The sequence below is a fragment of the Podarcis pityusensis genome (genome assembly GCF_964106645.2).
Source record: "Podarcis pityusensis genome assembly, chromosome: 11".
In the NCBI taxonomy this organism is placed as follows: domain Eukaryota; kingdom Metazoa; phylum Chordata; class Lepidosauria; order Squamata; family Lacertidae; genus Podarcis; species Podarcis pityusensis.
In genome coordinates, this window is record NC_138036.1 from 10,180,034 (window position 1) to 10,192,518 (window position 12,485).

The 12,485-nt window shown below is 47.3% G+C and overlaps 1 protein-coding gene across 2 annotated transcripts in view; it reads right to left on the reverse strand.

Moving 5' to 3' along the window:
• The window catches only part of SMAD7 (SMAD family member 7), a 99,017-nt gene that overhangs the window by 46,128 nt on the left and 40,404 nt on the right, over positions 1 to 12,485 (reverse strand). Inside the window, exons 1-3 of one of the 2 annotated variants that reach the window (XM_080973560.1) lie at positions 5,794 to 5,850; positions 3,348 to 4,857; positions 1,451 to 1,504 (exon numbers count right to left, since the gene is read on the reverse strand). In XM_080973560.1, the coding sequence (XP_080829686.1) occupies positions 1,451 to 1,504; positions 3,348 to 4,071 (778 nt within the window). In that variant the 5' untranslated portion in view covers positions 4,072 to 4,857; positions 5,794 to 5,850. Of the gene's footprint in view, positions 1 to 1,450; positions 1,505 to 3,347; positions 4,858 to 5,793; positions 5,851 to 12,485 lie in introns of those variants that run through there. The other variant, XM_080973561.1, reaches the window with a different exon arrangement.

Genomic DNA, 12,485 nt, shown 5'->3' on the forward strand with positions numbered 1-12,485 from the left:
CATAGCTCAGTCTACACTACAACAGCTCTCATAAAGGTCTCTGCCCGCAAGGAGCTTACAGCCTAACATGGTCGAAAACACTGAGGAAGGAAACCGCAATCTTGTACATCCCTGGGGATTAACCATGTTTAAACTTGACAAACTAGCCAGATCCAGGGAAATGAACAGTAACAAGTTTTACTTCGGTGGAGCAGAGACTAGTTTCCTGGTACTGCCTGAAACTGGGCCTTTACAAAGAAGTCAATTTTAAAAACCTTGCTAACTCTATTGACTCGACTTGACATCAGGATGTAATCAATAGAGACAACTGCTCTGCAATCTGTATTTTGGTCCATTAATCTTTGGGAGAGATATGAAGTGGCTTTGTGGAATTTTATTTCCCTCCCCCCTCAGTTTCATCCACATTTCCGATTTTCACTAAACCCTCTCTCTCTCTCTTCCACAATGCCAGCCTATTTATCTAGCACAGGGTGAGCCCTGCTGCCAGCCAAAAGTTTATGCAGACAACCGCAACAGCGTTTGGTGCCAGCCTCGAATGGGCTTCTGCCCTGGCAGCCTGCCATTCAATTACAAGCAACCAAGGATGCAGGGAGAAATGTGCTAAAAACATCTGTGTGCCCCTTCATAATTCTTTTTCGGTGTGCTCTTGCTTGTGCCAAAAGCAGGATTTTCAAGCAAAAGTGAAATAACAAATAGGACGTTTCAGGAAACCCGTATTACTCGAAATCCACTCATTCCATTATTCACCAATCAAAAATAAATAGTTTTCTATTGTTCCACCTTCTGCTCCTCCTAAAAACATTACAGGTGAAATGTCAGGATGACATGAAGCAGTGCATTTTAACAGAAACCAAGTTTGTTTTTGTTTTTAAGGGAAGAGCTTGAAAGATTTGGACTGCAGGTTTAAGTTGGGAGAGTCTGTCTCCCCTGAACTCACTTTGGTCTTACATCTGAGTAAATTATGTGCAGGAACAGGTGAGGAATGCTTGTTCCTCTGCAGCCTCTCTTTTGGACTTAAGATGCAAATATACTTAGATCTCAATCAGACTGGAAGTAAACCCCATTGACTTGAAAGGAACTTATTCCAAGTAAGGAAGGCAAGCTTAGAAAAACCCGTGGCAGACTCTTCTTGTGAAAGCTGGTGGGTTTAAAGAACAAAGGCTAAAATCCCACAATCCACACTTATTCAGGAGCAAATCCCACTTATCTTAATGCGGAATTGCTTGTGATTAACTGTGTAGGAGTGCTAGGAAAGCAAACAAGAGCTGAAAAAAGCGAAACAAACCAATGGATTCTTAATAATAATAGTAATAATACAAAACAATACAATCGTAAGGAAAGAGCCATGAGCATGCAATGTGGGGAGAGAACCGCCTTCCCAGGAAAAAAAAGTTTCCAAGTTTCCCATCCCAAAAAAAGTTCGGTTTGTTTTAAAAACAAGTCTACTTACCAGTTGGTTTGAGAAAATCCATTGGATATCTCGAATAAGGAGGAGGGGGAGACTCTGGAATTAGAAAAGTACAGAGAAAATAAAAGCAGAGCCATGAGAAGAGAGGAGGGGGGAAGAGAGAGAGAAAGATAGGAACTTATGATAACAGTGGCATTCTTGTAGCAAAACTGTTTGTCTTAGCTCTGGGGGTTGGAGGCAGGGCAAGCTAGGCGGCGATTGCCTTGATATTTAACTGTCAGATAAACAAAGGGGGCCGGCTGGCGCCAGTCGCTCGCACTATCTGCTCCTCTGGCTGTCTCGAGCGGGGCCTCCTTGGCTGGGCTGAAACACTCCAGCTCTGGAAATCACCAACTGATCCCGGCTCCCTGATAATCCCCGGCTAGCTCTCCGCATGCACATTTAACATTTCACAGAAAGCCTGGGGGGGGGGGGGGAGAGTGGGGAGAGGAAAGAGGGCGGGTGGGATGGCTGGGGGGGGGGGGGAGAGAAGGGAGAGATACAAGTACAGAATTCAAGACTCACATTTTCCTCCCACTTTGAAAAGAACAACAGCAGCAGCAAAAGAACTTCCCGGCCCTGCATAACTGCAGAGTTTTCTTCTGCGCTGCTCAAAAGTTGTGCCAAAGTTTTTGCAAGCGGTTTGGGGAAGAAGGGGGTCAGAGCGGGGGGAGTTTGCAGCCTCGAGGTTTTCAGAGGGGGTGGGTGGGAGAGAGGGGTCGCTAGCATGACTTAAGGCATACCAAAGCAGTTCTCTATCTCTCTCTCTCTTTCACTCACTCACATACACAAAACTTGATGCAGGCTGTGAACTTTACACTCAGAAGCACACACACAAAAAAGGGTTTGCATTGAGGATTCTTCTCTCCCCCCCCCCCCCTTCAACCTTTCCAGTTTGGAAACCAAAAGGCAGCCTGCCCGGAGGAGGAAGGAAGATTGGTGCCTGGAAATTGTGTGTTGTCTTTTATATTATAGCAGCGAAGGAGGGCTGAGTGGGAGAATATTGGGGACGGCTGGCCAGCAAAGTGTTGGATTACTTTTGCAAACCTCAGGCTGGCTGGAGATCTGTATGTTAAAAAACCGGAGGATCTGGGGATGTATTTTCCAAAAACCAATCAGGACTTCTTTGATCCTGCACTATGCGTTACAGCTCCTTTGCATAAATAGTAAATCTACACTAAGAAAACACAGAGGAATGTTTGATGTCACCTTAAACTAATGGCCTGGGTTTTAAAAAATGCCTTTATTTACAGAGTGTGGGGGGTGGGAGAGCCTTCTGTCATTGTTGCATGCTTTCTTCATTCCCCCTGATTGCAGGTCCAACGCGAACTTCAAACACTAAAACCCAGAACTGGGCAGGTTTGCAAGAGAGAGAGAAAAGGTTGTCCGATACTGTTCTGACTACTCACAGAAAATTCCCTTTGGGCTTCTTTCAAAGCTAAAATTAAAAATCTCCCTGGGTATTTTATTTATTTTTTAACTTAGGAAAACAGACATATATGGGAAGCCTCTGATGCACAACAAAAGCACAGGGCTTTTCTTTGACAGGGCATCAAAGCTTGTAGCTTTTAAAAACAAAACAAAGCTGGAATGGGCACAGGGAGGTACCCTACTTAAACTGGGTCCCTGGCCAAATAATATGGGTCGCCCCTTAATTCCAGATCTCAACATTTCCAGGGAATGATGCAAGCCTGTGCCCCCCCCCCGAAAAAAAATTCCAATGCACCACAAAGACCCAGAGCAACTTGAAGGCGGCAAGACTTGGAATGCAAAGGCCTGACATTTCTCCCTTATTTTATTTTTTTTGACCGTCCAAAACACACACACACACACCCCGATGCACTCAGGGGGGGGGTTTGAGGGTGGGGGTGTAAGGGGTTATTTGTAAAGCGGTGCCTACCTAGTTCACAGAGCCTGCTGAGGTGATAGGGGTTGCAGCAGACCAGGTCCGGGTGCGTTTTCCCATAAGATTCACAGCAACATAACCTCTTGACTTCCGAGCAGTGCCTGAGATCGGGCCACCGAAAGACTTTGCACAGCAGCAGAGGGAGCGAGTACCAATGCTGGCCCAGTTTGGAGTCCACCTTGGTGGGCAACAGGAGGCAGGAGGTCCGCGTGCCCCCCCGGGACTCCACGGCTTGCAGGAGGCCCTCCAGGTGCTTCTCCTTCAGCCTCTTCAGCACCGAGTGGGTCAGCGCTTTCAGTTCAGCCTCCGATCCGAGGTGTGCCTTGGCGAGCTTCCCCGACTTGCCCATGCAGCAACCCCGGCTTCCTCCGCCGCCGCCGCCGCCGCCCGCCCCATGCGCCCGGCTGTCGGCGGCCCCCTCTCCAAGCTCGCCGCCTTCTTCCTCCCCGCCGGGCGCACGGCTCCGCCAGAGTCTTCGGACGAGCAGCGATCGTTTGGTCCTGAACATGCGGGACGAGAAGAAGGTTCCCCGGCTAAAAAACGGGCATGTCGTCCGCAACTCATGAAGAATCCGGGAGCCGAGTCCAGGCAGCCAGTAGAAGCAGCCTGAAATGATGGGGATGAAGTGGAAACAGAGGACGGAGCCGGGGGGAGATGGGGGCGCCGGCCGCCGCGCGCTGCCTGCTGCGGGAGACGCAGGCGAAGCAAGGTGAAGCATGCGCCAGTCTCTTGGGGAAAGGCTCGGGTTCAAGTCTGCCTTGCTCCCTCTCTTCACAAATCCTTCTAGATCCACAAAAACAACAGCAAAAAGGAGGAAACCCCTACAGTTTCTTTAAAGCGTGCGTGTGGTGGGGTGGTTATCCACTAAGGGGCAAAGAAAGGGGTCTGGGGTGATTTGGGAAGAGCGAAACATGCCCTCTGCCCCCCTCCCTCGGTCCAAAGAAACTCCACGGGATATGGAAGTATTTTCTTCAGCGGTGGTTCAAAGGAGAAGCCCTCGGGCGAGGTGATGCGGAGGGAGTTTCGTTTCCAAACAAAAACAAAAAAAATTTTCTTTAATGTTGAAAAAAAAAAAGGCACAAGATTTTAGATCCTTAGGTGATCAGAGTAGGTGCTAAATCCAGCCCAAAAGTGCAGAAGGGGGAAGAGGAAACCTGGTGTTTACAAAAATGGGGATGGGGGCGAGCCAAAAACTAAAAAAAAAGAGAGAAAATAATTTAGATCTGGTCGTTTCGAAGGAAGAAGAAAATTCTGTGGTCGAGAAGGGCGGGGGGGAAATCCACAGTAAAACATCCAAAGATCCCCGTTCCTTTTCGCCCCGATAGGTCTGTTTTTGTTCGCCTGCCTCTTCTTCCGAGCAGAGCTTTGCAGGAGCAGCTCTCTCCCGATCTGCGGATCAGCTCGCAGCACCTTGATCCGGTCGCTCCCTGGCGGCGTCTGCCCTTCCCAAACGCGCTTTGATCTTGCTGCTCCCTGGCGGGGTGGCCCCTCGCTTGTTCGCTTCCTTTTCCGAGCAAGAAAGGGAGAGTTTTTAAAACGCAGGATTCCGCCCCCCCCCTTCAAAGTTCTCCCTTTAAAAGATCTCTCCACCCACCGCCACCTTTTTCCTTGCCCTCCCCCCTTCTCCTCTGGTTCCAGGGGCGAAGGAGAAGGATGGGTCGGGGGACCGTCGGCGATCGAAAGGAATCCGGGAGAAGTGAGCGAGGACGGTCCTCTTAATGACAGCGGCGGAAAAAGTGTCGCCGGCCCCTCCTCCGCCTCTCCGGCAATGCCGCTCTCAGCTCTTGCGTCTGGCGGCTGCCTGCGCCGCTTGCCCTCCGCCTCCTCCTTCCAGCAGGAGCATCGCCTCTCTCGTCGACACACAAGCACGCAGCAGAAAGCCAGAGGAGGAACCGGGCGGCGGCGGCGGAGGCAAGGCGGGGGGGGGGTTACTATCCACCCAGTTCCTTTCGCCTGGGCTGGCTCTTGCCTTCCCCTCCCTTCCTTTTTCCGTTCCCTTCTTCCTTTCCCGAAACGCAGCAGCAGAGCCCGGAGCTTGGCTGCGCGCTCTCGCGCTCTTCCTCCACCTCTTTTCTTCTTCCCTCCCTCCTTCCTCCCTCTCCTCCTTCCCGGCTCTCCTTTTGCAGCTCCGCGATTTTGCAAAAAAAAAAAAAAGAAAGGGGGGGATTTCAAATAAAATGGAAAAAACCTTCGGGGGAGGGCGAGAGCTTTTTTTGCAAGGCAGAGGGATGAGGGGAGGTCACCTAAGCGGAGAGCCCCAGTGCGCCTCTGCCGCCGGGCTGGCTGGAGGGGGGGCGCGCTTGGGCAGCTCTCGCTTCTGATCCTTCCTCTCGAGACAGCCAGCCAGCTCGAGCCAGGCTCCGTCTCCTCCTCCCCCGGTTATTTCTCTCTCTCTCTCCCTCTCTCTCTCTTTCCCCCTCCCTCCTTCCCGATCTCTTGCCTTGCCTCGGTGGCTTCCAGACTGCGCAGCGGCGCTGCCCTGCCCAGGCAAACCCGTCGTCGTCCCCGTCGTCCCCCCCCCCCGCGCCGCGCGCGCCGCCCGCCTCTTATCACGTGGGCGTCTAGACACCCTGTCGCTTTTTTATTTTAAAAAAAAAAGCAGCACAGTGATTGTATTGCGCAAAAAAGGCATCGGGTTTCTGAAAGCTATTTTTTTTCCTCTTTAATTCCTGAAGTCTGGGGAGGAGGCAGAGCGGGGAGAAGGAGAGAAGGGAGGAAAAGCAGGAAAGGTTTGAGGAAGTGTCAGAGGAGGAAAGGAATAGAAGTTAGGTGCAGGCGTGCGCGCACGGATTACCCTCAACTACTATTACTTGCACAATGAGCAAGATTGGCTAATGGGAATTAGGTAGGGAGCCATGCTTAAAGAGACGAGAGTGCGCTCCACGTCAAATCAAGCCACTGCTGTTATTGCTATATTGTACTGCTATTAATTTACTGTATTTATGTATCAGGCACCATCCATGTATATGGTACTTTTGTGGCGTAAGGAAAAGGACAAGTCCTTGCCCTGAAAATATTTACATTCCACCATGTACAGGCTGCCCATCTCAGCTCATCAGGGTAAAATCACATCCAGAAGGACAGAAGCATAATACCTGTATGAAGTAAAGACCGCAACATAACCGGCAAGCTTCCGAGCTCACCAGGACGCTTCTTCAGACAAGATGTTATAGTTTCAGGGGGCTTACTTCTCCCAACTAAGTGTGGATATGATTGCAGCCTCCAGGAATTTACAAGTGATGCAAGGTTTTGTGCTCTTGGCCTCAACGTTCCCATCTGCAATATGGGAATAATAAAGCAAATCTGTCTTAGGATAATGCATGCGAAGTGCTCCAAACTAAAGTGTGAAGTATTATTATTATTATTATTATTATTATTATTATTTATTATTATTATTAGTCTACACCTTGGGTGGGTAAACCAGGAATTTTAAAAAGTGCAAATATTTTTGTAAGTAACTAGGGAATGTTCCATAAACTTTTCAGTCGCTTTTTATTCACTGAGGGAATTATGGGTGTGCTTTGATCTCTCCTACCACTAAAACCAATTGGACTTAAAATTATTTTAAACTGGCTGGACGGTTTGTTGCAGGGTAATTAATCCCTGTGGTTTCCCATGTAGGCTTCACTGGGACTTGGGAAAACTCAGAATAATTAGGCTCCAGTTTCCTAGACATATCCACAAAGTCTATTGAATAAATGAGCATTTGGCACTGCAAATTCTATATTATGGGAACCGATTAAACAAATTCATCCACAGTAGTCCCACTGGGGAATTTAACACGGCCACTGCCATTAGAGATAGGATGCTGAAGTGTCAGGGAACTGCAACCCACAGAGGTTCTTGGGTACGATTTGCTCATATTTCTCTGAGATTTGGAGGGTCCAGCAGGCAGGTTTTCTCAGCTCGGACTGTCCACTGATACTGGGCGAGAGATACCTTGAAGCACCTACTTCAGCTCATTTGCCCAATTCGCCTGCAAGTGTTTGCTCCCTGCACACCCTGTTTACAGTGCACCAAGAGCTTAATTTAAGCGTGACTCTCCAGGCCACAGGACTGGAATTTGAGCTTTGTGCCACAAATTATTAGCAGGATGTGTGAAATGATAATAATGATTTTTAAAAGTTGGAGTTGTGGGCCTTTTGCAGAAAAATCTAGGGCTCAAAGATACCACTGGCTGTGTTCACACAAGCCAGGATGGCTAAGAGAGCCTTAAGCAGTGCCAAATTTAGGACAGTGTAGCAATTCCCTTGGGACGTGGGTGGCACTGTGGGTTAAACCACAGAGCCTAGGACTTGCCGATCAGAAGGTTGGCGGTTCTAATCCCCGTGACGGGGTGAGCTCCCGTTGCTCGGTCCCTGCTCCTGCCAACCTAGCAGTTCGAAAGCACGTCAAAGTGCAAGTAGATAAATAGGTACCACTCTGGTGGGAAGGTAAACGGTGTTTCCGGGCGCTGCTCTGGTTCGCCAGAAGCGGCTTAGTCATGCTGGCCACACGACCCGGAAGCTGTACGCCGGCTCCCTCGGCCAATAAAGCGAGATGAGAGCCACAACCCCAGAGTCGGCCACAACTGGACCTAATGGTCAGGGGTCCCTTTACCTTTACCTTTAGCAATTCCCTCACACAGGGTGCCAAGCCAGGGGACGCAAAATTGAGAAGATCCGTAATCGAAAAGATCCATTTTGGGGTGCGAAATTTTAACCTCTATTATGAAAGATTGCCAAAGCTGGTTTACAGATCCTGGTTTGTTAGCAAGAAATAAGCCACACAATCCAGGGTTTGGACATCAACTGTCTTGTTTCTAGCACTTGCACCATGAAGCAGGAAGGCAGTGTGGAGCAGCATGCTGCTCATTAACAAGAAGCCAACAACTCCAGGGTTGTTGTCATGCAAATTCTATCAGTGTATGCCATCTGGGATTCAGCAATCTCGTTTTTGCATATTGCAGCCATTTAAACTCAAGTCTCTTGGATCTCAGCCCTATGAGCTCAATCAGTTGGACAAAAGAAAGTGGCCTGCCATGGGCGACGTGGTGGTGCAAATTGCTATTGCACCCATTTTATAGAGGGGACATTGAGGCATGGGAAACTCTTGATTCTCACTCGTGCTTATAAAGCCTGTTTTAGGAGAGTTCGAGAGGGCAGTCTAGACGCCCTGACTCCTAGTGCTTCATGCTATTTGCCTGGCAAATAGTTATTGAAAGTCACATTTACGTGCATGCTGAGCGGGCTTCCTAAATGTTAAGTGTGGTAATTTATGCTTTCACAAAGCTTATGGAGCCAAGAGATCAGTTAAGTGAGTTGCTTTGGGAAATGTAGGTAGGGCAGCGCCAAAGGTGGAAATTAAAAATAAGGTGTCCTCATGTGTCATTCAGTTTCTGGGCACAACTCAAGGTTCTGTTTCTGCCATTTAAAACATAACACCACAATCCTATTCAAAAGTAAGTCCCATTGAGTTCCATGGAGCTTATGCCCAGAAAGTCAGCTGGTATAGAATTGTGCCCTAAATTTCTTAAATCCCACATGTCTTTGGGAAAGCTTTTGGGAGCAGTGGTTCCATTTGTCTCATATACCAGAAGTTAGATCGATAGTTAAATGCAGCAGGGCCTTCTCTGCAGTAGCCACTTCTGGAACTCCCTGCCTAAGGAGGTTTACCAGGCACAGTCTTTTTCTACCTCTGATCAACTGGACAAGATTTTTTATGTTAAATGGAAAGTCCAGTTCATGTCTTGTGCGCAGAAAATCCCAGGTTCAGTCCCAAACATCTTGGAACAGTCCTGTCTGAATCCCTACAGAGCCGCTGCCAGTCTGTGTTTGATGGACCAGTGGTCTGACTCAGTGTAAGGAAGTTGTCTATATTCCGTCAGCCATTTTTAGCCGCTTTGTCCTTAGCAGCTTTTATGGATTAAACTGTATCCGGCAGAAAGTGTGGGATACAAACTAAACCAGCAATGAAATTGCAACTGGCTAGGCAAGTTGGGTCATCTGGTGCCACTTAGCAGCATCTGATGTGTAGAACCTCCATGTTCACAAGCAGCGAACCTTAGAATGTCTGACATCCAGCACAAGCAATGAGAAAGGGCTGTTGCCCTCATGCCCTGCTTGTAGGCTCCCTAGAGACTTCTTGATGGCCAATGCAAGAAACAGGATGTTGATGGGTCCTTGTCTGATCCAGCAGAATTCTCCTGTAAGGTTATTTCAGATCTCCTTATTTCAGAATTTCCTGGAGCATATAATGGACGCCTTTCATTTCAGAACCGCCCCCAGCTCCATGCTGCTGTAAAATTTCAGCTTATTTCCCCCCTGAATGCATTGACATCACAGTTCTAAGTCCAAGCCATATCCCGCAATGCGGCTCCTCCTCCTTTTTTCCCTTTAGTTTTCATTTATTTATTATATTTACATTTCCTTCAAGGAACTCAAGGCGTTCTACGTGCTGCTCCTCCCATTTTACCTACATGGCCAAGTGGTGATTTGAACCTGGGTCTTCTCAGTCCAAGCCCAATGTTCTAGCTGCTTGCCTTGAATGCTTTCCTGCTATAAATAAATGCATTCATGAAATCATGCAAGGAAGTAAACAAGTCAGACACGCCCAGGCAGCAGGGAGATTGTGCATAAGTCATTGTGATCGTCTAGCAATGCACAAAGAAGTTCCATTGGTAGGTCTGGTGAAAAGCAAGATGTTCTCAAGGTGCCACCACTCCGTGTTAGAGGCCATCCTTTATGGGCAGAAGGTCCCACGTCCTTCTCTAGTCAAAAAGGGGTCAGGTGATGTGAAAGACCTCCACCTATGCTTTGGAGAAACTTCCAAGTAGAAGTAAGTGATACTGGACTGGCTGGATTAATAGTTTGAGCTATATTATAACCATTTGCTCCTAGGAGTGCAGCAAAGGTGGAGAACATGTGCCCTCCAGGTTTTGAAGGACCGCAGCTCCCACAAGCCCCACCCATCCTGGCCAATGGTCAGGGATGGCCAAAGTTGTAGTCTAGGAACATCTGCTGGGCCACAGCTTCCCCACCCCTGGAATACAGGATCATACAAAGGCTGGTGGATCTTGCCCATCTCATGGATAATTCGAATGTAAACATGAGTAGTTTGGACTTTTTTCAGTTGATCAGTGAAACGGATTGAAATGTAAGTTCGCCAATGCTTTGGTCTGGAAGGGCTTCCATTCCTTTAGCCACCGCTCGACCTGTAGAAGAGTAGCTTCCGCAGGAAGAATTATACCTGCTGAATATTTCTCCGCATGATAGCTGGTAAGAGAACAGAAGCTATTTTGGCAGGTCAGCACTGGGTATGAACTCTTCCAGAGCTCTATTTAAGGTGCTGCTTTTAACTCCCCATCTCAGAAGGCTTTGTTGAGGGTTCCTTAAGAACAGGAGGTCTGTGTGGCGAGTGTCCAAAACACTCCTTTTTTCATTTGTGACATTAAAATGCTAGAATGCTGACCCTTCTTCAGGCTACATTGCTGAATTTTAGATTACTTCTTAAGACATTAGTATTTCCCAAAGATCTTTGGCAGTTTGCTGGGGGGGGGGGGATATAATTTTCAAACTTCTCTTTTTTTGTTTGGTTTATTTAAAAAAAAATGTTTTGATATCTGTTTAAATTATTTTAAATACATTGTTTTCACCCTAACGAGAACAAGCCTTTTAAGTAGCTATCTTTATCTCATTCTGCATTAATATTGGATTTGAAATTGGTTTTTTATATGGTGATGTTTCTAATCACCCTTTCATATTTTTGTCGTCAATGCGTCTTACTGTATGATCAAATAACTAACACACCATTTAAACAAATTGGTTTAAAGCAAATATTTTGACCAATTCAGGCATTTAAAAACTGATTAAAAGGGCAGAGCAATGTGTGTGTGAGAGAGAGATTCCAGCAGTTATAAACCAGATTCAAATGATGAAAAGCCAGGGTAACATAAAGAGAATGATGTCTAACACCAACAAGACATCAGAGTAGGTGCCAAGCAGGCCTTCCTAGGGAGAGAAGCTCATAAAGAGATGCTATGGCAATCCAGAAAGCCTCCTCTCTTATTTTATTTATTTCATTTACAAACCAGCTTCTCCTCCAGTGAGTGCAATAGTTCTCAATAGTACATAGTTCTCTTCCTCCTCTTCAGAACAAGCCTGCAAGGTAGGTTAGGCTGAGGGACAGCAACTAGTCCAAGGTTATCCAGGGAGCTCCATGGCTGAGTGAGTATTCAGACCCTGGTTTCCCAGGTCATGGTCCAACTCTCTTACCACCACACTGGAGAGACCTATCAGGAGTAAGCATGGACCAGTGGTACCAAATAGTATGGGAAACAGCCCTACTAGAAAAATTAACCAATAAACTGAAACTGACACAGGGACAAATAGAAGAAGACACGGCTCCCCTTTATCACATACACAGCCCAACAAGACAATGACAAAAAATCCACCAACAGCATACAAATCAATATGGCTAACCTGATCCAAAACACCCACCCACCCCACTCACACATGAAAACAAAGACCACCACAGCCAAACACGAATGGATAACCACACCCTAGGCCAACCCCAACCTCTCTCACCACCAAAAGAACACAAGCGAACAGCAAAGAACCTGCACAAGCAACGCTGACACCAAACCCTACATATAGTAAGTAGAATAGAAACATCACCACCCAACCCCAACCCCACCCATCTTCTTCCCCCTCCACCTCTTTCCCCCTTCTCTTCCTAATTTCTCAACAAATGAAACTGATTTGCAAACACTCTTAACACCACACTGTCTCTCTCTTCTCCCCAACCCAGCGCTCATCCAAAGATCAAGCAATCTGACGGAGGGATTCAGAGGGTTTGTTTAAAATTGTACACCCCAGCTGGCTCTATTTAAAAACAACTTTTTAAATATATATATATATTTAAAAATTAATAAAACTTACAAAGCACAGTAAAAGAACCTTTCTGAATTACAAACTTCATCCAATAAAACCAAGAGCTTGATTTGTAAAGAAGGGGGCTACCAGTCCCTGGGAATCACGAAGCATGAACTCTTTGCCACTGAATGCTTTACAGGTGGCGTCTAAGGCCTGTTAAGCTAGCTAAAATGTTCAGATCTAGAACAAACATTTGCTGGAAATGCAGGGAGGCTGAAGG